The sequence below is a fragment of the Colossoma macropomum genome, unplaced genomic scaffold (assembly GCF_904425465.1).
Source record: "Colossoma macropomum unplaced genomic scaffold, Colossoma_macropomum, whole genome shotgun sequence".
Lineage (NCBI taxonomy): Eukaryota > Metazoa > Chordata > Actinopteri > Characiformes > Serrasalmidae > Colossoma > Colossoma macropomum.
Genome location: NW_023494793.1, coordinates 3,585,146 through 3,611,075, shown reverse-complemented (window position 1 = coordinate 3,611,075; position 25,930 = coordinate 3,585,146). Strand labels below are relative to the sequence as shown.

General features: G+C 41.3%; 2 protein-coding genes across 2 annotated transcripts in view; one reads left to right on the top strand and one right to left on the bottom strand.

Moving 5' to 3' along the window:
• LOC118814022 (transmembrane protein 132C) overlaps window positions 1-2,860 on the top strand; it is a 70,651-nt gene extending 67,791 nt beyond the window's left edge. The window contains exons 8-9 of the mRNA XM_036579694.1: window positions 1,060-1,251; window positions 1,409-2,860. Coding sequence (XP_036435587.1) covers window positions 1,060-1,251; window positions 1,409-2,770 — 1,554 coding nt within the window. The 3' untranslated portion in view covers window positions 2,771-2,860. The remainder of the gene's footprint in view (window positions 1-1,059; window positions 1,252-1,408) is intronic.
• Window positions 2,861-7,642: 4,782 nt separating this feature from the next.
• glt1d1 (glycosyltransferase 1 domain containing 1) overlaps window positions 7,643-25,930 on the bottom strand; it is an 82,512-nt gene continuing 64,224 nt past the window's right edge. The window contains 4 exon segments of the mRNA XM_036578215.1: window positions 7,643-9,642; window positions 23,407-23,505; window positions 25,536-25,639; window positions 25,642-25,655. Coding sequence (XP_036434108.1) covers window positions 9,496-9,642; window positions 23,407-23,505; window positions 25,536-25,639; window positions 25,642-25,655 — 364 coding nt within the window. The 3' untranslated portion in view covers window positions 7,643-9,495.

The following is a 25,930-nucleotide window of genomic DNA, read 5'->3' as shown; positions in this document are numbered from 1 at the left end:
ATTCTACTTTTCACTCAAGTAGTTATGCTGATGATATCATTTGTAATGAACATCTAAATTAGAAGACAATCAATTTCACTAGTGGCCATTTGGACCCCCACTGTAAATATACACTGATCAGGCGTAACATTATGACCACCTCCTTGTTTCTACGCTCATTGTCCATTTTATCAGCTCCACTTACTATATAGGTGCACTTTGTAGTTCTACAGTTACAGACTGTAGTCCGTCTGTTTCTCTGATACTTTGTTAGCCCCCTTTTACCCTGTTCTTCAATGGTCAGGACCCCCATGGACCCTCACAGAGCAGGTACTATTTGGGTGGTGGATCATTCTCAGCACTGCAGTAACACTGATGTGGTGGTGGTGTGTTAGTGTGTGTTGTGCTGGTACGAGTGGATCAGACACAGCAGTGCTGCTGGAGTTTTTAAACACTGTGTCCACTCACTGTCCACTCTATTAGACACTCCTACCTTGTCAGTCCACCTTGTAGATGTAAAGTCAGAGACGATAGCTCATCTGCTGCTGCACAGTTTGTGTTGGTCATCCTCTAGTGGTCACAGGATGCTGCCCACAGGACGCTGTTGGCTGGATATTTTTGGTTGGTGGACTATTCTCAGTCCAGCAGTGACACTGAGGTGTTTAAAAACTCCAGCAGCACTGCTGTGTCTGATCCACTCAGACCAGCGCAACACACACTAACACACCATCACCACCACCACGTCAGTGTTACTGCAGTGCTGAGAATGATCCACCACCCAAATAGTACCTGATCTGTGAGGGTCCATGGGGGTCCTGACCACTGAAGAACAGGGTAAAGGGGGCTAACAAAGTATCAGAGAAACAGATGGACTACAGTCTGTAACTGTAGAACTACAAAGTGCACCTATATAGTAAGTGGAGCTGATAAAATGGACAATGAGCGTAGAAACAAGGAGGTGGTCATAATGTTATGCCTGATTGATGTGTATACTATATGCAGTAATGCCATCACTGTTAAAAGAAAACCTTGTATCTTTTAAAACTGCTTTCTGAATTAGTCACTACTCCATCTCTACAGGTTCTGTCTCCTCTGTCAGACACCATCCTGGCGGAGAGGACGGTGCGGGTGCTGGACGAGCGAGTGAGCATCACCGAGCTCGGCCTGCAGTTGGTCAGTGGCCTCTCGCTCAGCCTGCAGCTCAGCACAGGAAGTAACCGAGCCATCAGTGCCACGGCAACCACACAGGAAGTGCTCAACAGTCCCAAACAGGTTAATACCCTAGTTATTTACACATATCCTAACATCAGTGGAATTCATACAGGATTTCATCAGCACCAAGAAAAATTCCTTATACATCTTTCAATAGGTAATAATTCAGAATCTGATTCATTCACAACCACTTATTTCATACTTTCTCCCTTCTTAGGAGGCACTGTTGAGTGCATGGCTACAGTTCAGCGATGGCTCCCTGACCCCTCTGGACATATATGACCCCACTCACTACCGTTTGACCATAACTTCTTTGGACGAGGGTGTGGTCTCAGTACGGGACTCACCTCTGGCCGTAGTGGCGGATGGTGAGGGCCAGGGGGCGCTGGTGAGAGCTGAAATGACTATATGCGAGGTTTGTCAGAAAACGAAGCGCAAGAGCACTCTAGCCGTGGGGAGCGGGAGCCTAACTGTCAAGTTCCAGGTCAACAGCAGACGCGGAGAAAACAGCAGCAGCGTCGACGGCAGCGGCACGGGAAGCATTACGGTGGGTAACGGGAAGGACAACAGCAGCGATTACGGCAATGACGGCGAAGAAACAGACGGCGACAAGAAGCAGCAGCAGCCGGGTCAGGTACCAAGCAGCAGTTCTGCTTCAGAACGAGAGGAAAGCGCTTTGAGGAAGATTACAACTACCACCAAGTCAACATCACGAGAATCCTCGGCAGGTAGTATCGCAAACGATCTGGAAGCAAGAGGAGCCAATGATGCGTCTGGAGGGGTCAGCAAGCCTGGGAATATTCTGAATAACGAGAACCTCAGTCCTGCTAGACCAGGCAGGGACAGCAGTACCAGGAATCTTGACAACGGTATTCAGGTTACGGAAAGCACAGGAAAAGCTCCAGGAAACTTGCTGAATTACAACAACTATCCTGCACAAGTGGAAGTGCCCAACCAAGAGCCGAAAAATGATAACAGCGACTACGGTGATGATGGTGAAACTGAAGGGCCGCTAGCAAACCGGCCGCTCACAGACCTTGAGATTGGGATGTACGCATTACTGTGTGTCTTCTGCTTGGCGATTCTTGTATTCCTGGTTAACTGCATCTCGTATTTGGTTAAGTTCCGTCACAAGCAGCCACCCTCTCAGGCCCCAGAGCATACTGGCCACCGGCACGACTGGGTATGGCTGGGTACAGATGCCGAGTTGGTTATGAACGTGCCAGGCAGCCCGCTGCAGCAGGATACTCACAGCACCACTGTAATCGACATTGGCCCTAACACTGAGCCTTGTGGCACTCTCACCAGACGGACAAGCTGCCAGGTGGCTTCAGTGTCCGGAGAGACAAATGTTGGGTGTGTGGGGTCTCTCAGGGCCAAACCAGGCAGAAGCGAGTCCCTGCACTCACCCACCAGCAAGCGGAAGAGGGTTCAATTCACCACTTTTGCTTCGCTGGACCGCCAGAATTCACCTTCTACGATACCCAGAGAAAATGGGCATGGCATCCAGTGGGTGGGCAAGGAAGAGAACTGTGGGACACCTGAGGCACCACGTACTGAACCTGTAGAAAAGCTCTAATGGAGACTGTGGGGTGTTTTCACACAAACCCTTAGTTACAAGTTGTGTACATTTGCGACTTAGTTACAAGCCCCAAATGTATCACCCATATGCCTTCTATTTTGGAGTAAAGGGATTGGAACCAAAAGACTCCAGTATTTTCTACAAAACTTGGGATTATGGTCAAATTCCAGGTCGTCCGTGCTGTCTCACGGCTTCTAGAAATCCCAGGTCGTGGTATACTTTGTGTCTAGGCTCAAGAGTTGTGTTCCGCCTTTATAACCGAGTATATCAAAAAGGAAAAGACGAGCAATATCCTAATATTTCGATGGTGCTTAGCATCCTGGATTGTTGTCTACATTGTCACAAAGCAACTGATAGTTGCTTTTCTTGTGAAGTCCTGGACTGACCGACCACCTGAGAAGGTTTTTCTCAGGAAAGCTTGACGTTATGATCTAGAAAACTTTAAGAACTACTGTTTGCCACTGTGAATAGAACACGATTTGTTTTTTTTTTTTACAGAATAATCACGACTGCTGTGTATATTTAAGTTACATTTGTTCACTCCCGAGCACCCTGCATTTGTATGTTGAGTTGGCTTTGAATTAACTTATTTAACATGTTTTTCATTAAAAAAAAAAAACAGCAACAGTGTAAATACCTATTAAGTCATGTGTTATTTGGTGTCATTTATTATATTACTGTGGGTGAATCGAGTTGGATAAATGGATTTCATCTATAATCTATAATCCACAATGTAAACACTGCCCATACATTGCAGAAAGGTTCTTGAAGGTCTACCAGCGTCAACAGCTGTCAACGGCAAATCAAATCCTTTTAAGGTCAGTAAAAACAATGTAAGCAGACCAAACCACAATCATCTGCCTCTCCGGGGTCAAGAAGCTCAGCCTTTTTTTTTATAATCAGAAGCAAATTATTTAACCTTCAATCTACCTGGGTTGCTGAGTCACTGACCTACTAAGTTGATGAGGTGTGATGGGCTTTAATGGGTGATTTGCAGCAGATGAATATGATGCAAATAAGTTCATTTGCAAGTCTTATTTACTAAGGTCAAAGCAGCTGTTAGAGTCATTACTGTTTTTTATGCATCTGGGTTGCAGGTAATCTGTCATGCAAATGCTTTGTGTCTGCTGTTGACAGATAGGAGAACGTCAAGCTGAGCATTCTATTTATCGCACATTGGCTTCGACTTTTTGAAATGTTCAAGGTCATGATATTTTGGATTTTTCACCCCTGCTAAATGGTTCACGAGCAAAGTGTCCCCTGGAACACAAAGCTTTAATCTGCTGTCTGTGCTGTCAGGAGGAGTGAGTTATATCAGAGTATTAAAAGTCAAATATTTAATCATTTAGTTGCCAGAGGTCTATAAAAGAAGAGACTGCTGAAAAGTATGAAGACCTTTAATTGACTTTACACCAGGGTTGCAGTTTCAATCATTTGTGGTCCAAATGTAGTAATAATTACAAACTTTCCTTTGAAAAAGTATTCGCTTACTGATGTTTGACCAACTGCTTGTTCGTCACAATGCATACAGCTGCTGAGTCCCTGCAATTTTTGGGGTTTTTTCGGATGTACCGATATGGGAATTTTTGGCCGATGCTGATATCTGATATTTTTTTGTACATATTTGCTGATGCCGATACATAAACATTCATAAAATGTAGAAATTTATGTATATATTTCTTTAATAGGCAAAGTATGTGGACACCATCACCATCACACTATTATGAGCTTGTTGTACATCCCATTCCAAAACCATTGACTTTGACATGGAGTTGGCCCACCTAGCAATAATTCTGGAAAGGCCTTCCACAAGATTTGTGGGAATTTGTGTCAAAAGAGCATTTGTGAGGTCAAGCACTGTTGTTGGACAAGAGAGCCTGGCTCGCAATTGATGTTGCAGTTCATCCCAAAGGTGTTCAGTGGGGTTGAGGTCAGGGCTCTGTGCAGACCACTGGAGTTCTCCACACCAAACCCATCAAATCATGTCTTTCATAGAGCTCACTGGTACTGGGGCTCAGTCATGCTGGAACAGGAAACTGTTGTCACAAAGTTGGAAGCTTATAATTGTCTAAAATGTCTTTGTGTGCTGCAGCATTAGCATCACCCTTCAGTGGAACAGGGGCCGAAACCCTGAAAAACAGCCCCAGCCCATTATCCCTCCTCAACCAAACTTTACTGTTGGCACTATGCATTCCAGTAGGTAGCGTCTCCTGGCATCCACCAAACCCAGATTTGTCCGTCAGACTGCCAGATAGTGAAGCATGATTTATCACTCCAGAGAGCACATTTTCACTGCTGCAGAGTCCAGCGGCAGAATGCTTTACACCATTCCAGCCGACGCTTGGTATTGCGCATAGTGATCTTAGGCTTGTGTGCGGCTGCTCAGCTGCTCATCATATATATATATATATATACATATATATATATAATATACATAAATATACATACATATATATATATATACATATATATATATATATATACATATATACATATATACATATATACATACATATATACATATATATATACATATACATATATACGTACATATATATATATATACATATATATATATACATATACATATATACATATAACATATATATATACATATACATACATATATATATATACATATATATATATATATATACACACATATACATATATGTGTGCAAATAACTGCTGATAAAGATATGACTCCGATCTCATCATGCAACCCTAGCATTTGTATTGATATGCTTTTCAGAAGTAATGAGATCTGAATAGCAAAACAAAACTGCAAGATGTTTTTCGCCAACACATTTTTTTTTATGCAGACTCATTTCATATGTATTAGATATTTCTGCCTAATACAGAAGTTCTGACACTTTAGCTGAGCTATGTTTCATCATCCTACCTTAATCAGACTGGTGGAAATGAATGTAAATTCTGCAGCTATGTACATTTATTTCTTTCGCAATTCAATATGTATAACTCTGTACCCCACAAACGCCGTGCTGTGTCAAATGCTGAGGAAATGCGGAGAGAGACTGCATTCAGTGCTACTGTGTGTTATATCCAGCAGAGTGTGGATTTAATTTAAAGCTCAAACCAGGAAAGAATCAGCTCCACCACACAGATACAGACACATCTAACAGACATTCTGCCCAACAAATTCAAACTGAAAAAATGATTATACTGAAACTTGTCTGTCAGCCAATCAGCAGTGTGGATTTGAGAGCAAGCATGCTTACAGGCTCGCTGACACTGATGAGACTGTCTACTTATTGACAGCAATTTGGTATTGAATGACATAATTGTTCAATGCTGGCACTGAAGTCATTTGTTTGGTACCGTAAAAGTATTGAATTCGACACCCAGGCTTGGCAAAGTGGCACACTGGTATCTATTATTCAAGAAAGTTCCCCTCGAGTGGAGTTTTGTGGAAGTCAAAAGACCATCTGCAGGGTACACAGCTAAAGTGCATTGTGGGTTGAATATAAAGCTGTACATTTGGCACAAACACAGAGCAGTAAATCACCCAAAGCACACCATCCCCACTGTAAAGCACAGCGGCGGCATTATGCTACGAGGATTACTGCCAGGAACAGAGGATCAAACACAGGTCGGCGAAATATAGAATATTATTTGATGAAAACTTTCATTCCAAAAAGTCCTGGGGTGACCTATTAGAGCCAGAACCCAGCTGAAAACTGAGGAATGAGCTCCAGACTGTTCAGATGTACCTGAGGAACCTGATCCGGCTTCAAAGAAAAATGGTCAAATATTGCAGAATTAATGGTCAATCATTGCTGCTTGTGACAAGTTGGTGGAGACATAGTCTAAAAAACCCATTCAGACTACAAAGAGAACGTGACTGCCCATGGTATTTAGGTAGAGCTGTAAGAAGAAACATTTAACATTTAATGATAATAATTATGATAATAATTAATGATAATTATTGTGCTTCAGTCATTAAGAAAAAGAAAGGGTTTTTTTAAAATTAGCACTGATCTGCTAAAGAAATTAGCACTCTTAATGAAATTATACTTTGATGTCGTTAATGAAGTGACAACTGCTTTGTATTTATATATATATTAAATTAATAACTTTTCTTTTTAGCAAATGAGTGACAATCCTATATATACATATATATAAACTGAAAAACAACATAAATGGAGATATGAGGTTTCTTCTAACAGCAATATAAATATACTCACCGATCAGGCGTAACATTATGACCACCTCCTTGTTTCTACACTCATTGTCCATTTTATCAGCTCCACTTACTATATAGGTGCACTTTGTAGTTCTACAGTTACAGACTGTAGTCCATCTGTTTCTCTGATACTTTGTTAGCCCCCTTTTACCCTGTTCTTCAGTGGTCAGGACCCCCATGGACCCTCACAGAGCAGGTACTATTTGGGTGGTGGATCATTCTCAGCACTGCAGTAACACTGACGTGGTGGTGGTGTGTTAGTGTGTGTCGTGCTGGTACGAGTGGATCAGACACAGCAGTGCTGCTGGAGTTTTAAACACTGTGTCCACTCACTGTCCACTCTATTAGACACTCCTACCTTGTCAGTCCACCTTGTAGATGTAAAGTCAGAGACGATAGCTCATCTGCTGCTGCACAGTTTGTGTCGGTCATCCTCTAGTCCTTCATCAGTGGTCACAGGACGCTGCCCACAGGACGCTGTTGGCTGGATATTTTTGGTTGGTGGACTATTCTCAGTCCAGCAGCGACACTGAGGTGTTTAAAACCTCCAGCAGCACTGCTGTGTCTGATCCACTCAGACCAGCACAACACATATTATATATAAATATTATATATATATTTCACAATTAACACATTAACACAGTTGAGCTTATCCAAAGCTCCCTTTATTTTCATAGTTACATTCCATTTTCATATATCTGAAGAACATTCAGAAGACAATGCATGATGCCGAAATGTCTCGACGTAATATTATGAATCATAATATTTGTCAAATAACTTATAGAATGCTTTTACATTGAAGAGAATAAAGATTCAAGGAAAAAAAAAAAAGTTACTGCCTCAACGTACCAACATACAGCACTGTTGAATATGATTAAATTTTATTTTAAAAGCTTTTTAATTGGGCAGCTGCTCAGAAAAACACTAATATTAGAATAAATACAAATTATATCAACACAGGCAGTGATTTTATGTATGTCAATGTGTTTGTTTAACGATTTCCAAATGTCTCCTCGAGGAAGGCCAGCATTAAGTATAGTTAACCTCCCGATATCTTTGCTTAATTAATACTTGTTAAATTAAGAGTGCTGGTGAAAGAGCTGAATAAATCCATACAGTGGCTGGAGGCATCGAGGAGAAATGTGGAAGCAAATCTTTGTTCTTCAAACTGGCTCAACTACTTTGTTAAAAACAGGAAATTCTTGCTGCTTTTACTGCATTCATTCTAATGTTATATGGTGTTTTTAAAGGCAGAAACATACTGCCCAGATAACAGCGCTGCATATATGTACACATGAATATTTATAAGCCCCTGAACATAACCACACATGCATTCTTTAAGAGTAACATTAGAGAACCCCAGATCAGCAGTACCACCACCATACATTGGATTTAGGATTCTTAAATTGTCTTAAGTTTACATGAATTGTGCTTCCTTAGTAAACAATGTGAACCGTAATCTCTCTTAAGTAATATCCTGCTTCTATAAAATCAGTACTATAAATAAATGCATTGATAACTGATATGATAAATGCATTTCCAGAGTAAGACTGGAGATTTACTAGTTTACCTGTTTCTGAAAATATTCTTTTTCTATCAAAAATCTCGCTGCTGTCGGAACAAAACCTCGTATCTCCAAAAAAGGAAATATATACCCTAATTTTTAATGGAAATGAATGGATAAATCTATTTTCCCTAATAATTTTGGACCAGTTCTGTTGGCACGTTCATCTAAATTCCTGACACATCATAAACGGCAATTGACCTTTTGAAATCATATCAAAAAGTGAAAAGCAAAAAATGAAGATATGAGGTTTTGTCCCGACAGCAACAATATATTAGATGTCATGTTTACAACTGGCTTTGCTTCAGCTGGGTGACGCAATGGATTGTATGTGACTTGGTTAGTTTGTGATGAAATGGACCCTGAATAGTTGGTTTTAAAAAACTCTCCACCACTGCAGACTCAAAAAGCTATGGTCAAAGCCTGGTCAAATGCCTAAGAGGGCATCTGCAATAAAGAAACCATTAAAAAGGCAAATTTTTCTTCCAAGTAAACACATCTCACAGGCCCTTTCCTATCCTTGTGTAACAACATCAGTCAGAAATTGCATTTCAGATCTTTCCTAACTGTATCTAATAATAAAACGGCAGCCTTAGAGAACCTCTGCTACCCAAAGCTTGTGGAAAGAAAGGCCCACTTGTGCCTCACCTCCTTTGAATTAGTGCACAGACAGTTAAACCCCCGGAGCCGAGTGTGAATACAGGTTGTTGTTGCGGGACTGATTCTCACTAGAGCTTAAGAAAGTCAAGGTTAATGCAGCTCTAATTCAATTCCGCAACACAAACTTAAGTACACACAGCTCCACCCACTGTTCGTCCCTTTTGCCTAAATTTATTAAAATAATTTAACACGTACAAAAGACGGCATTTAACAAAAACATCAACGAAGAGCTTTAAAATTGGGTTTGAGCTAAAAGACGCGATGAACCTGGTGAAGGTCAAGTCCATCCGACTGTCAATGGAGCATGTCCACCAGCTGCTGGTAGGTCGTCCTTTCTCTGGCAGAGCTGTGGGACTCCGAAACGTAGAGTTTCCCGTTCCTCTTGAGGGTCTCCTGGAGTTCGGCATCACTCAGCAGTCTTTTGGAAAGGCTCACGAACTCCTAGAAAGGAAGACGACAAAGGAAGATGCTGATGGAGCTGATTCAGGAGACAAATCATTGATGGGTAAACATGTCCATGCAGGAGTTGTGGGGTCAAATCAGAAGAAGGGTCAGGTGAGGCCATTATTTCTGCCCTTTATTAAGTTTAGAAAACAGAAAGGCCACTAGAAAAGCAAATGAAATGGGAGGCAAGTCTTTCCCAGCCTCTTTTTCTTATGCTTACCAACAGTAACCCACTCTAACTAGCCCCCAAAACCTGGCACAGAATAACAAATGAGCACACACACACACTTTAACCAAACAACAACAACATGAACAACGAAACAACATCATAAACAGTTTCTTTTTGCTGGGGGCCGTGTGTCCCATGAGCTTCTTCGCGTGCATTTTGCATAGCAAAGCTTCTACGCTCATAAGAGGCGGCGAGCCCCATGGCAGCTACACAGTATATTTACCAGAAAAATATCGCCGTATCTAAGCCCTGTATGTATATACCTGTTATGGTGCACATATATATTATTGCTCCCAGCAACCAAAATAAAAAAGCTCCAAAATAACAGAATAAAACCACGTTACATCCACTAAAGCCGGGGTTACACTACATGACCTTTACCCCGATTTTAGCCCCGATTCTCAGTGCTGGTCGGCGCCAGCCTGCAGATTTTTGGGTCGGTCGGAGTCGACAGCTGGAGAGAGAATCGAGTCGTGTGTGAGGGACTTGTGGACTACCGATTGCATTTCAGACCAGACAGAGTTTATCAAACATGTTTGTTTGGTTGTTTTTCGCCCCGACTCTGAGCGTAATCTAGTGCAAACTGATCAACGACTCACTCTGAACAGATTCCTGCAACAGCCAATGAAAACTGAGAGCGAGAAAGAGGACAATACAGCAAGTAAACAAAGGAAAATGGCGAAAAGTCACTCACATGTGGAGCGAAGCTTTCTAATGAGCTGAGTTTAAAGCAGGACCACAATCGAGTTTATGTACATTTAAAACTCTAAAAAATACCAAACCGATCACATTTTTTAATCCATGATCCTCTAAAACGGGTTTACCTGCTGCTTCTTTACTGTGTCAGCAAAAACAGCAGAGAAAACAGCAGCAGCAGCTCCACGTTTGTTTACCTGCGTCTCCCAGTAACGGGAGAACGTGAGTGTTAGTGTGAGTTCAGTGAGCTCCGTTCAGTTCAGCAACAGCTTAAAAGTCCTGTAGTGTGTGGTCCCTGATATGCTAGTCACCCCAACGTATCGAAAACCAGTCGGATAGTGTGAGATGCCCAGTCTTTTGTAATCTGATAAGACTTGTGTAATGTCCTCAAGGCTTCACGGTGAAAGTCATTTCCTTCTTCTGTGAAGTTACTTTCTTGGAGGTTTTGGTTTTACAGTGACAATACATTACCGTGCACATACTGTGTATATGAGAGACAGACAGAGAGCACCCAGGACTACACAGAGCAGCTTTGGATTCCCTAATAATGTAAAGTTTCACATGAATCAGTGAAAAGTTCAGTTAAAGTCAGTGTGAATGAGAAATCATGCATTTTCCTCCATACCATGATATCAGGTATGGTCTCTGAGCTAGCTGAGTGTATTCTCTCTCTCGATAAGACGAATTAAGTTTCATATGATCAGGGATATGAACTAACAAGGTAAAAAAAAAGAAAAAAAAAGAGATACATTTGTTTTCAGGTTGACTTTAAATAGATAGATGATAGACAGATCCCAGAAGGATTACAGCAGCATGAAGTACAGTAAAGAGTAAAACGAGCTGAAGTCGTATGCTGTTATACAGATGCATAAATAGAAGAAGATAATTAATAAAATATACTAAAACAAGCAAGAAAATACAATGTTTAGGACAAAAATAAGTAAGTAAAATCATAAATATTATGCAGGTGACAATGCAGTGGTGCATGTCACGACCAGTGAATGAACCGAGTGACTAAACACTGTAAAAGCTAATATATGTTAACAGCTGTGCAATATGCCTGGGTGTATAAAAAAGTGGCAGTGCAATATAGGAATAATACCATGCAATACGCAATACTTATGGACGTTGTGACGATGCTTCGCCGAACCCCGTTAGGAGACGGTGTTAGGAGTCACCGGGTAGTTTGTGACTGAATGGGTAGTGGAACGTAGTTGCAGGCTGAGGATGTGACGACTCTGGCTGATTCTTTTTTTATTTACACGGTGAAACACACAAAAGAAAAACTGTACAAACACAAAGTAAATAGAGGTTAAAACGTTGACCCGACTCGATCAGTACAGGTAAGTATAAGGAGTCTCAGGCCGCACTCTTTTTAGCTGAGCTCTTACTCCCTTTTCCCTCAGTCTCCTCGAATCACCTGAGCTGAGTATCCTCGAGCTAGCCCCCTACTTAACCCTTCCCCTGCCTCTTATAGGGTTAGCCCCACCCCTGCATCACCTGAGCTGAACCATTCCACTCTGCAGGGGTGTTGCTGTCACATAAGAGTGGATTAAAAACAAGGGTAAATAAAATCATAATTGCATATCACAAGGCCTTAACGCGTGAAATTACCGGTGGGACATTTCATACAGTGCACACATTTACCAGCCTGTCTCACTCTGTCTTCTGTGCCCTAGGTAGAGATATCACCCCTCTCAGGAGCTGGCCGTGGGCCCTCCGGCACGCTCATGAGTGAGCTCCGTCTGCTCTGCCTCCCTTTGCTGCCGGTGTTAGGAAACAGCCAACAGGTGAGTATTACAGGTAGGTGTTCAGGTAAGTATCACACACACAGTCCTCTGGTGATGGGCAACACGTTTGCCTCATCACAGACGTATAAACAAAATGCCAGTGCACAAGAATGAGTAGAGAGATATAACGTCCAGCTGGTGCTCAGTGAGTCTGTCCTGTCAGGGGCTCAGTATACAGTAATGTCCCATCACAGTGAGGAGGTGCTGTATGAGTGTCTGCTGAAGGAGCAATCGATAAAGGAGCAATCTGAATGATTAGTAGTTTAAAACATTTAAAGATTAACTAAAATGATCGACAGAATGTGAAGAAATAACAGTTTTGACGTTATGTCAACGACGTCTATAGCTGCGTCCCAATTCAGGGGCTGCGTCCTTCGGAGGCTGATTGCGTCACAGCAGTGCGACGAGGCCGTTCCATTTCAAAGACTCCTTCGTATGTGGCCAAGAAATGTGTCCTTTTTTTCCATGGCAACGAAGGATCCAATGGCAGCCAACATACCCCGAGGTTCACCGCGTGCCGGCAAGGATTCGAGAATGTGGTGGCGTCAGCAGAGGAGCGAACGGTGGCTGATGAGACACTTTTAAATGTAAGTATTGGGTTTAAACTGAGGCGAATAGCGAACGATACAGCTCTAATCAATGAAAATGAAAAATAAATAAACTCAAATCAAAGTTTCTGGGTCCATCTTTAAAGAACTTTAAAAGAAACTGACAGGAGCGGCGTATCAGGACGCAGCAGGAAGGGTGGGAACAGCGGGTGCTGTGATGTAAACAAAGAATCCGCCATAGAGCAGACAGTCCCACTTCGGTTCAGCCTTCGCGGGTCTACACAGCCAGCTATCCCCGGCCTGTCGTGTCTTGTAATACCACTTTGTACCTTAAGAGGCGATAGGGAGTCAGTATAGCCGCGGGTCTACCATCAGGACGGAGAAATAGCATGTCCACTCCACGTTCAGCAGCAAAGAAAAGAAGTGACAAATAGAAGCGAAACAAGTCAACACTGGTGCTGCCTTCCGCCACTGGAGAGAAAAGGGATGAAGTCTGGTGCTTAACGTTTCTTGTAGACTGTTAAGTAAACAGGAGGAGGAGGAGGGACTGAGTGGGGTATGAACTCTACAGGTTGCGTCATCGTACACACTGCTCCTTTAAACTACGTGTGAACCATTATATGCTACATATAACCCTTACAACACTGTCGAGCTGCCATATTAGCATAATTAAGATAATTGTCCAATCTGGGTCTCCACGCATCACTGCACTCGACAGACAATGGACAGTTTTCCGCCTAAGTTTAGTTACCTTGACGAGACCTAGACGCTTAATTTAATTCACACACTTAAGCAGTCAATCAGGGTGAAGTATCCATAGCAACGCCTCCGCAGGGACCCACGTCGGGCATTGTGGGTAATGCCTGTTTATTCGTACCTCGTCGTCACTAATTGAATTGTGGCATCTGTGTCAGGCCCTTCATCGACAGAGCCTTCTCCGCCTTTTCTAATAATCATCGCCTCGCCGTCCAAAGCCCAACTTTATGAGAGCTGCCAGGAAAACAAATAAACAATGACAATTACAAAATACCAGCTGTCTTCTGGAGAGGCGTTGGGGGCCAACAGGAAAATATCACCAGATTAAACCCAATAATGGCACCTTCGCTGCATGGCAGAGGCACACCGCTTTGGCACCTTCACAGGAGTAAAGTGGAGTGGCATCTGCTGGAGCGGGAGCTATAGGAGCACTGGGGCCGTAAACAATCAGGCCTTTTTACTGGGCTTTAACAGACCAGACATAGCGGCCAAATGACTCTGGACAAGCTGCAGCTTTCAAACCAGAGCCAGCATTACAGAAGCTTTTCTCACAGACCTTTAAGATCTACTGGAAAACTCGGGAAGGAAGCACAGTCAGGGAACTGGTAGAGAGGAGAATTACCACTCTGTAATGTCTTCTGGGATTCTCAAACGCTAGAGGGCGCTCCCGAGCGAGTCCAAAATGAACTAATACGGAGCATTTGAGTAAAATCTTAGTTTATAAATGCTGAAACATTTAGATAAAGACAAAAGAATACATTCATATCCTGAACACGGAACAGCATAAAACATTTTAACACTGCTGTAATATTTTTAAGAGCTTTTAAACTCGAGTTATAGGAGTTTAAAACGGCGCCTCATGTACGTTCATGACGTCAGTGAGCACAAACAGCCAATGAGCTACTCCGGTCGCCAACCAATCAGCACTCAGTAGCAGTAATCTTAGTGTTCTGCTGCCCAAAACGTGTTTGCTGTAAAATAAAATGGAAACATACGGCGAGTTTTCTTTCCTTTTTTAGAGAAATAAGTCCTTCTACTTTCGAAAATTAAAGGAAAGTTCTGGGCGAGTGATTAGAAACTATTTTACTGTTTCATTTTAAGCCGTTTCGGCTCCATTCATTCATTGAGGACTCACTCGTGGGCGCCCTCTGCTGTTTAGCAGTCCTGTTTTTGATATAACGGTGGAAATAGGAAGCGGCCAGGCTCCTCATATACCAGCTCAGACACAGTCTCTTTTCTTAGCTGTAGAACTGACACGTCCTCCCCAGCAGTCAATCTCACATCAGCGTGCGCAATCATGATCAAAAGACCCTGAAGGTATCGCATGCCTTCAAGTAGCTGTTGTTCATCGGCGTGAGCTTCCCGTAGGCTGATCAATGGCAGGATGACCCCCGATGCTAACAGCATTAGCATAAAGGTTGCATTCTCAAGAGCACTTCCAAGCAGCAGGTCCTCCCTCGTCATTACTACAGCATTAGCGCGCCCCCCTCTGTCGGGAATCGATCTTTTATTCCAGGATTTTCTTAAATGCTTCTGTTGATGATGCTTTCATTTTCTCTCTCCTTTAAGTAGAAATCTCTCACATTCAATCAGCAGGCAGGTTTCCAGAGCAGCCTCAGCTTCTTCATGTGTGAAAGTCTCGTATGTGTGTGTGTTTCCTTTCAACATGGCTTATCATCCAAAGCCCCCCCTGACCCCCTGCTTATCCGAGGATACAGAGGTAGATAACTATCTACTGGCGTGTATCTATAAGGCTGTTCAATAAAACATGGCTACAGACTCAGCTATGGAGCTAATTTTCTTCTGGGGTCCCCGGGCATCACGAGAGAATCGTAGTAAGTCCAGTTTCCCAGCATGCTGCAGTGCAAGACTAATGATGGTGCTTTCAACTCAGCAGGGTGAGAAATCTAAAGAACATCAGAGGCCGAGTCGCAGCGAGACGACTCTCGTATTGCATAAAATGACTCCCGTACTGCGCTACAGGCTCCAGGATCTCCCGACACTCCTGACACTACGGAACGATCAGGATTTGTTGAGGAGTCCGGATGATTGGCACGCGCCTGACTCTGAAGTCAAAAAAAGTTTCTAGCGATTTGTTGGATGTCTACAAATTAGCAAGTTTATACGAGAAGGAAAAAACATTCTCAGTTCACCATCTGTTCACGCAACTCTGAAAGAACTTGAACTTCAGAATTTCTCTTGGCTCGCTAATCATGACGTTCACATATTATAAAGGACAGCTGGTGTTTTCAAATAGTGCAGAAATTAAAAATTGAAAAAATATAAATATTTATGAACTGTACTGATGGGACCATGCTGACTAAAGCGTCAAACAGGGCGAGAAACTCAAGGGCACTTTGGATGCCAAACTTTACCACAGTGATGCGGACGAGGGCCGCTCCAAGGCTGGCTTTGCTCTGTGAAAGTTTCATGCAACTTGTTAATAATGCGAAGTGTCTCGCAACTCACGTGCAACGTGCTTGAAACTTAGTTGCAACTATTCACAAGTTCGCAAAAAAATTTGTGTTGATGTCAAACTAATCAAAACAGCAATAATGCATCACAGGATTATGTTCTGTGATCATTTCTAATTGCCACGAAAATAAAACAGAAGATGGTTTATCGGTCAAGTTGCCTGAGCCATGACACACAAGTCAGTAATCAGCTGACTTAACTAGCCAGCTAACGCTAACAGCTGTTTAAACAGCTGCTGGTGCCAGTGTATATTCATTGTTAGCCTGCTATTATCATTAACTGAGTAGCTTATTCGTTCATTTTTTCCTCTCTTTGAAACTTTCTGCTCTTTTTACACAGAAACGAGATTCCTTTGGGATCTAAAGGATGACTGTTATTACAGGAGACTGAGACAAAGTCCTCAATGAACCTGCAGACCTTTTAGGACATGATGAGTAAACAAGTGCAACCATAATGCCTACCTTAAACTCTCATTTTCACAGGCTTAGAAAGAAGTTTAAAAATTGCTAAAAAAAAATATGCAAATATAAATAGTCACAGATTAGCAATTAGTAGAGTAACCGAATGTATTGCATGCCAAGTTGGACTGAATTGCTTCCTGCGAAGTTGCACGAAACTTATGCTGCATGCAGCTGACAAGCTGGAACCAGCAGCAGGACCGTTTAAGTAAAGCCAGCCTAAATCTCTTTGTTGGCTCCTTAACAATAGACCAGATCAAGGCTTAGCAAGTCACACTGATTTACCATCCACCAGAGGAGCCAAATCAAAAGCTCCTCAGAGAAATAGTAGATGCTACGTCTGTCAGAACACTCTGGAAACCTTCCAGCTCTGGTGGGCGTTCAGTAATAAGGCAGGACGTCTCAGCAAACAGGACCACTAAAGCCTAAAGGGAGATCTGTTCAATAGGAATAAGCCCTTCAGCTACTGGGCACGTTTAAGTTCAGGCTTAGGTTATCTAGCTAACTGAGTGATCCTGCTAAGTAGGCCGAATCTCTGATTCCTCCTTCTTTATGATTCTAGTGTTTGCTAGTTCCTTGTAAATCTGTGCTTTGTAGCATTTTCAAGTCCCCAACTTAGTCTATGACTGTAGACATGCCTGCAATGATGCTGACTGCCACTGTGCTGATCCCTGCTGTTGGTTATGACCACAAGCTCAGGAAATGCCCCAATATATATGCAACATGCATACATCCAACTCCAGTGTTAATGTTCTTAGTTATTTTAGTTGCTAAGTGAATGGCAGCATACCAACAGGCTGTAGTACAGTAAAAACTGCTAAATTAAGTAGGACAGCAATTTTCTGCCACTGTATTTTTCAGCCAAAATGGCTAATGGAGTAGACAAGCCAGAAGAGACAAAATAGACAAAATCAAAAGCTTCTATATCATATGAGGGGAAAAGTGACCATACTTCTGTATAATTCAGTGGTTGAGATATAAACAAAGTCACCCAGAGTGGTTTGATGTGAAATGGTTCATTTGCAGATAAACTTACCAATGCAGATTTCTTTACAGTGGTGGTGATGGGAACCAGGGGTCGCCATTACTACAACAGAAATATAGCCATTTTTATTTTTATTTACTATCCAAAACCACCAGTGAACCTACACGAGTTTTGAAAGCAATGCTGATGTTGGTAAGTTTTGTTTGGGGACCAATATCCCTCCAGCATGAATGGATTAAAATAAACTGATTAAAATACATTTTAGACCAAGCTTTATCACAAAACTACTGCAAAACAGTGTCTCAGTCATCAGAAAGTGAATTCATAACCATTTCATGTAGGAACTTTCTGTGAGGGAGCTTTTAGAGGTGGACGTCTGGTTCCTATCACCACCACTGTGAACAGTTCTGACTCTGTAAAGCAAAGAGTTTCACACCAAACCACTCTGAACGACTTTATTGACATGTTAGTCATTTAATTATGCAGAAATGTTGGAAGCCTGTTTGGGTTTGAAGAAACTGTGGGATGGTGGTCTATTACTCTAGGCAGTGTAGAGACTTGGCTTATGTATGACAAACTTTCAATGTGCAGTGAGCTAAAAAATGATTACTGTAATTCTCCAGGCCTCGGATGTGTTTGAGAAAAGGAAGCTGAGTCATTTTATGCAAAGTTACGTAGGAAGTCTTTAAGACATTTTAAGCAGCAATATTTACACCGATCAGGCACAACATTATGACCCCCTCCTTGTTTCTACGCTCATTGTCCATTTTATCAGCTCCACTTACTATATAGGTGCACTTTGTAGTTCTACAGTTACAGACTGTAGTCCATCTGTTTCTCTGATACTTTGTTAGCCCCCTTTTACCCTGTTCTTCAGTGGTCAGGACCCCCATGGACCCTCACAGAGCAGGTACTATTTGGGTGGTGGATCATTCTCAACACTGCAGTAACACTGACGTGGTGGTGGTGTGTTAGTGTGTGTTGTGCTGGTCTGAGTGGATCAGACAAAGCAGTGCTGCTGGACTGAGAATAGTCCATCAACCAAAAATATCCAGCCAACAGCGTCCTGTGACCACTAATGAAGGACTGGAGGATGACCAACACAAACAGTGCAGCAGCAGATGAGCTATCGTCTCTGACTTTACATCTACAAGGTGGACTGACAAGGTAGGAGTGTCTAATAGAGTGGACAGTGAGTGGACACAGTGTTTAAAAACTCGTACCACTCGTACCAGCGTAACACACACTAACACACCACCACCACGTCAGTGTTACTGCAGTGCTGAGAATGATCCACCACCCAAATAGTACCTGCCCTGTGAGGGTCCATGGGGGTCCTGACCACTGAAGAACAGGGTAACAGGGGGCTAACAAAGTATGCAGAGAAACAGATGGACTACAGTCTGTAACTGTAGAACTACAAAGTGCACCTATATAGTAAGTGGAGCTGATAAAATGGACAATGAGCGTAGAAACAAGGAGGTGGTCATCATGTTATGCCTGATCAGTGTATTTTACACTGTGCCAACAACTTTGAATCTTTGAGGCTTTTGAAATAATACAATTCGTCTGAAAATGAAAGTCATGCAAAAATTGTTCTGATATAATTTAAAACACTTACATTCTGTCAACTTTTAAAATCGTACATAAAAGGCCGAACACGCCAACCAAGACGGCTGCCGTATCAGGCCTGCCTCGGTCTCGCCGGCCAGAGCGGTGCGGAACGGTGAGCGATAATTCTCGTAGTGTGTGACCTCTTAAGCAGCTCTGGGCATCACTCAGCTGCTTACTGCCCTTGTACAGCAGACGCTAAGTCTCTCTGGTAGCTTTCATTTCAACAAATAAGTTGAGGCTTAGCCTGGCTAACAGACAGGATAGTCACAGCGAATCCAGAGATTTCGCTTCTGCGGCTTTCGCTTCTCCGCACCATCCAGCGCTGACTGTTCCTCTGCTTGCTCTCTTTGTGGAGGACTAAGCTGGTGTAATTATAGCAGCCGTCAAGGGACAGCACGAGCAAGTACGGCTAACAATTTAAGACAAAAAAGATTCTGATTTACATTGACAGTGCTTTGAAAAATGAGTTTAGATCGTTGAATGAATGCTTTTCTGATCTAAATCTAAACCTAGGGGCTGTAAAGTTAGTTGTTCTATGGTTTTAAAGGCTAAGATGGAGCGAGGGGGAATTAAAAAGGCTCTTCCAGAGAAATTGAATTACTCATCCTTCTCGTTGTTCAATATGCAAAATTCTTCGTTCAATGTGTCCGATTTTTAATCCAGACCACAACAGTGTTTATAAGCAGTTGTTTTATTATAATTTGAATTTGAAGAAAAGTTGTGTTGTGTTTTGCACAAAGAAAAAAAAACATCTTTTACCATTTCTGCCATGTTTTTGTCATTTTTAGGACATAAAAAACTCAGAACAGTCAACAGAGAATGTCCACTGTAAATGTAATTCATCGTGTAACTAATGTAGGGCTGCCAAAAGATTACAATTATTAATTACGATTAATCATTTTCTTTTGAAAAGTTAATGTTTGTTTCTAAAGAAAAATTATTTCCATTTCAAAAACTGCATTCTAGCACTTCTAAATTTTTTTTTATTTATTTATTTTTAACTTTTTATTTTTAATTAGATTTTTTTTAACCATCCTAATTTAATTTCTAATCTAATTTTTAATTTAGTGATTTTCTCTTTCAAATCTATTGTTTTATATATGTTTTAATCACATTTTTAATTTCTTTTCTCACTTTGAATGACAGCAGTGTATGAAAGGTGCTGTGTAAATAAACTTGCCCTGCCCTGACAAACCAGGAATAAGAATGGAATAAGGAATGAAATTGTATCCTTATAATTCAACAATCTAATGACATTATATTTATCGAGTGAACACAGAACCTGAACATTAAAATCAGGTGATTTTCACAAAGTGAGCACAGTTTTTCCATCAGAGCAACAGTGGCTGTTCCAACTAATGAGCTTTCAACTTCGCTGTTGCTTTTGTTAGTCTGCTGCTCATTGATTTAAGAGCTGTCCAATTACTGATATTACTGCATTTGATTTGATTTGTTTTTAATGACACCTCAGACTCTACGAACTTCAATAATGAAATAAATTTACAATTGCAGTTGCTGGAAAAACTTAGTTTTTTTAATATATATATATATAGAGTCATCAATGAAGGTTGCCATTTCAAAACTGTGCTTAAACAAGAAGACTACAGCCACATCAATCACAGCAGCATCCAGTGCACTGCAGCTGGACCTCAGCCTGCACTACTACATGTATTTTGAAGGGTCAAACTAAGAAAATGTGTTAACTGCATTACAGAATGTGTGGAATTTATCTTTTATTATATTTAATACATTATTAACAGGTCAACTCTGACACCTTGTAATTTCTTAATTACATTTTAAGTACAGCAAAAGAACAATAACTCTGGGCTTCTAAGAGTTAAAATACACTATACGGACAAAAGTATTGGGACACACCTCCTAATGATTGAGTTCAGGTGTTTCAGCCACACTCATTGCTAACAGGTGGATAAAATCAAGCACGTAGCCTTGCAGTCCCGACAGACAAACACTGGCAGTAGAATGGGTCGTACTGATGAGCTCAGTGGCATCGTGATAGGATGCCACAGGTCAGTCTGTGAAATGTCTGTCCTGCTAGATCTGCCCTGGACAACTGTAAGTGTTATTACTGTGAAATGGAAGCGTCTAGGAACAACAACAGCTCAGCCAGGAAGCGGCAGACCACGGAAACTCACAGAGTGGGCCGCCGAGTGCTGAAGCACACAGTGTCTATCCTCTGTTGAACCCCTTAATCTTAATGCTTCAGCACCAAGACATTCTGGACAACTGTACACTTCAAACTCTGTGAACAGTTTGGGGAAGAATGTTTCCTGTTCCAGCATGACTGAGCCCCAGTGCACAAAGCAAGGTCCATAAAGGCCTGACTCTCGTCCACCATCAGTGTCTGACCTCACAAATGCTCTTCTGGATGAAAGGGCACAAATTCCCAGAAGAGTGGAAGCTGTTAGAGCTGCAAAGGGGACCAACTCCATATTAATGCCTATGGATTTAGAAAGAGATGTCAGAAAATGCTCCTGTAGGTGTCCCAATACTTTTGTCCATACAGTGTACATCATTGGCTAGCCATCGGTACTTAGTATTCCGTGTAGTGCTGCTCTGTGCTGGGACAGAAGACCCTTCAATAAACTAAACCTGATGTTTGTCACCATGATGGGTCCACTATGGCCACTCACCTGGTCACTGGTGGATTAAGAGCACCCCACTGTACTATAAAACGCTGAAGGCTTTTCTCATTAATAATTATGGTGTCCCGGCCAAATTTCTCACAATGTCACCCTCATAATCCACTAATTATCCCCCATCTACAGATTGGCTAATGGCTGGTGGGAGTCTGGCTGATTGCTTCATCTGAGTGGTGATTGAGCAGAGCTGTTAAAACGTGGTGTTTTGAGTGTGTAGGAAAGCACTGTACAAACGCGAGTATTCATTTATTTTTTCCAGCTCCCTCCATTATATACCACTTTAGGCAAATTGCTCATTTTCCAGCGAGTACTCATGCAGAAACACAATCTCAAACAGCAGCAGGAACCTTGGGTGCAATCTGAAAAACACTTAGCGAGCTAATAAGTTGAAACTTTCCCACTAGCTTTTGGAACCTATGAAACCATAAGCTTGTCTGCACTCACAGTCTTTTACCTTGTAGGTGATAAACATCTCTAGCATGACAGTATTTGTATTATGTTCTGTCCTCCAAGCGCCCTGAACACTCAGTCTTTAACCCAGGTCAGCATACAAGACAAGATAAATAATAAACGTGTAAAAATGCATGAATTTACAGGGGCGTCAGTCTGAATGTGGCTGGTTATATTCTGGAATGTTATAAATGCTTATAGCACTATTTATAACATAACTTGTTTTTTGGCTTTAATTTAATTGGAATGCTATAACTGACTGTTAAACCATTTAACAAAACATGCACTCGTTTTTTGTTTAAATCTAAACTGGGTCATTCTTGAAATGCTATAGTTGAATATAATACTAATTAATCAATTAACCAACCTTAACTTAAACTCAGAGTACATCGAGGGAGACCCTCATTTACAATGTAGCCGAGCCAATACAGAGATCAGGGACTGAGAAGTTACAGAGTAAAAGCATAACAAATGCTAAAAAGTAATAATAATCACTGTAGTAAATTAAAATATATATATATATTTTAAAATTTAAATTACAGAAATATAGTAACTTAACAAATGAGACAAATTAAGGATAAATAAAAATATATTTAATGAAATAAAGAAATAAAAGATGTAAAACAATAGCTTGACAGTATCAAAGTAAATATAATATATGAACAGAATAAAAAAATGAAATAATAACAAAAAATATACCAAAAATCACTTATGTGAAGAAATCAAGTAAAGCAGTTGCAGTATTTAATTATATAATTGTATACTTGTATAATGTATTTTTTTTATTAAATTCAATTGGGTCATTCTTGAAATGCTACAATTGAATATAATACTATTTAATCAAATATGCGCTTATTTTTTGTCCATATTAAAATTCTTATTTTTAAACATAAAAAGGCTTGGTGTGCTGTTTCATTGTCTTTTGAATTTAATGTTAAAAAATAATTCTAATTGTACAAAAATCATCATATCTATCTAAACCATGGCGGAATGTGAGATTTCAGGATGGACTGAATACTTTCCTGTAATCAAATCCAATCATTCTGAGGTCAGAGATTTATTTACACCCCTAATAAGAACCAAACCTTTCCCAATCTTACCTCCGGTGAGGAGTACAGCAGCCCGGTCATTTCATGTTTCACTATTGCAGCATTCCCGGGAATATCCCTGGCCAAAACCGGCACGCCCAAATCCATGGCCTGAAGAGCAGAACAGATGTTATTGCCCAAATAAAATCGTGCAATCAAATAACTCCAATTCGAAGTGCTAATTGCATGGCTGGGTTAATGAAGAGGCCCAGGCTTAACGACAAAGACAACAAGCATGGATTTAATTAGCGCTTTAATCCCTCTGTGGATTATGCTAATCTGAAGTTTGATACAGATAAACTAGATTACTGCTCCACACAATGATGTGAGTGGGACGAGAGAAATAATATCAGCTCTGATAGAAGTTCTAAGCCAGCTGAAAATGTAGATTTAATGCTGTTTATCAGGGCGGTTAGTGTTTATGTGCTTGGAACAATACTGATATAATGCACATAAACATGAATACACTGATTCTGTGTTGGTGCATCAGCGTAATGCATATTTAAACTTCTGCTGGAAGCAGTTCAGTGTTTGTAGTTACCACCCAATACATAATTAAGCTTATCAAGCCTTCATTAAATTACTCTTCAGCAAATTAAATCAGGTGTGCTGCAGGGGGAGCTGAGCAAAATCCATGCAATAGCTGAAGCTGCTTTGAGAACAACAGGAAACAAACCTGTATTCTACACCTATGTTATATTACATCATATTATATTTACATAATATTATAAATATATACACATACATGCGTCTGACAGATGCTCTTATCCAGTGCAACTCACAATTTAATCATGTAAATGTAGTAATGGAAGATGTAATGGCAAATGTAGCCTTGCCTAATGGCTCTACCAGTGTAGAGGGTTTTCCCAACTGCTACTAACTGGCTCACACTATAAGAATGACCTACTGTATTTACTATTGTTACTGTATTTATGTTTCTTTACATTAATTCTAATTTGAAGCTGCACTATGTAAGATTTGGGGATTTGGAGACCTCTCTGACGGACACATGTAATTGCACACAACACCCTGTAACATGGATTGTGCTTTGGACCCCCTTCCCTGTGCAGATGAACCTGATGACAGCGAGATTATTCAAACTTGGTGAAGGAGTGTCTCTGAGGATGTGAGTGAATTGTCGACTACTGTCATCATATCTTCATCAGTAAAATGTTGATGTTGAGATCATCTGAGACATGAACATTAAGCTGGATCTTCTTTTTGAGCCTGTGCATGTGACGTCAACACGTAAAGACGTATGACATGGTGTGAAAAAGTCCCAACTTGAGGCCGACTGGCCGACTCGCAGCAGCTCACACTCACCATATTTCAGCCCGTTTTCATTCTCCAGACTCAGTAATGCTACTTCTTCAGTTTTAATAAAAAAAAATGTAAAAAGTGCAGCTTTAAAAAAATGTTTTATGAGCCAAAAAATAGAAAACAAAAAAATACCCAGCAAAGCAGTTAGGCTTGCCTAAGACTTTTGTACAGTACTGTACTAATATACTTTGGCCATTTTATTAGGTCTACCTACCTTATTGTCCCTTATATTAGGTCCATTTACCATATCAGTTTCTCTGCATCATTTGATAGTCTTTTATCAGTGGTCAGGACCCCCACAGGACCCCCACAGAGCAGGTATTATTTGGATGGTGGGTCACTCTCAGCACTGCAGTGACACTGACGTGGTGGTGGTGTGTTAGTGTGTGTTGCACTGGTCTGAGTGGATCTGAGTTTTTAAACACCTCAGTTTTTCTGCTGGACTAAGAACCAAAAATATCCAGCCAACAGCGTCCTGTGGGCAGCGTCCTGTGACCACTGATGAAGGACTGGAGGATGACCAACACAAACTGTGCAGCAGCAGATGAGCTATCGTCTCTGACTTTACATCTACAAGGTGGACTGACAAGGTAGGAGTGTCTAATAGAGCGGACAGTGAGTGGACACAGTGTTTAAAAACTCCAGCAGCACTGCTGTGTCTGATCCACTCGCACCAGCACAACACACACTAACACACCACCACCACGTCAGTGTTACTGCAGTGCTGAGAATGACCCACCACCCACTCTGTATTTAAGAAGACAGAAATGATATGCGGACATAAGCTAGAGCTGAACTGAAGATGCATGAGGAATTTATACCTCTAAGATTGCAGCGGACATGCCTTCAGAAACAGAGGAATTGACCAGGGCGAAAGATTTCTGCATAACAGTGTGCAGCTCCTCCTGAGTCCTTTCTGCAGCCAGAACACACCAGCAGATCTACATACAGAGAGAGAGAGAGAGAGAGAGAGAGAGAGAGAGAGAGAGAGAGAGTTTAGCACATATATGAGAGGTTATCATATTAAAACCTCAGCAGATTTATTCAGAGAAAAACAATATCGCACATAAATACTTGCAAAGTAACAATTTACTTGAACCCTGCTACATTACATTGACATAACCTTGCTATAAACATGTCATTGTAGATGTCATATGCTGTCATGACAGATAATATTCACTTACATTACGGCATACAGCTGTATGCAAATGATCAA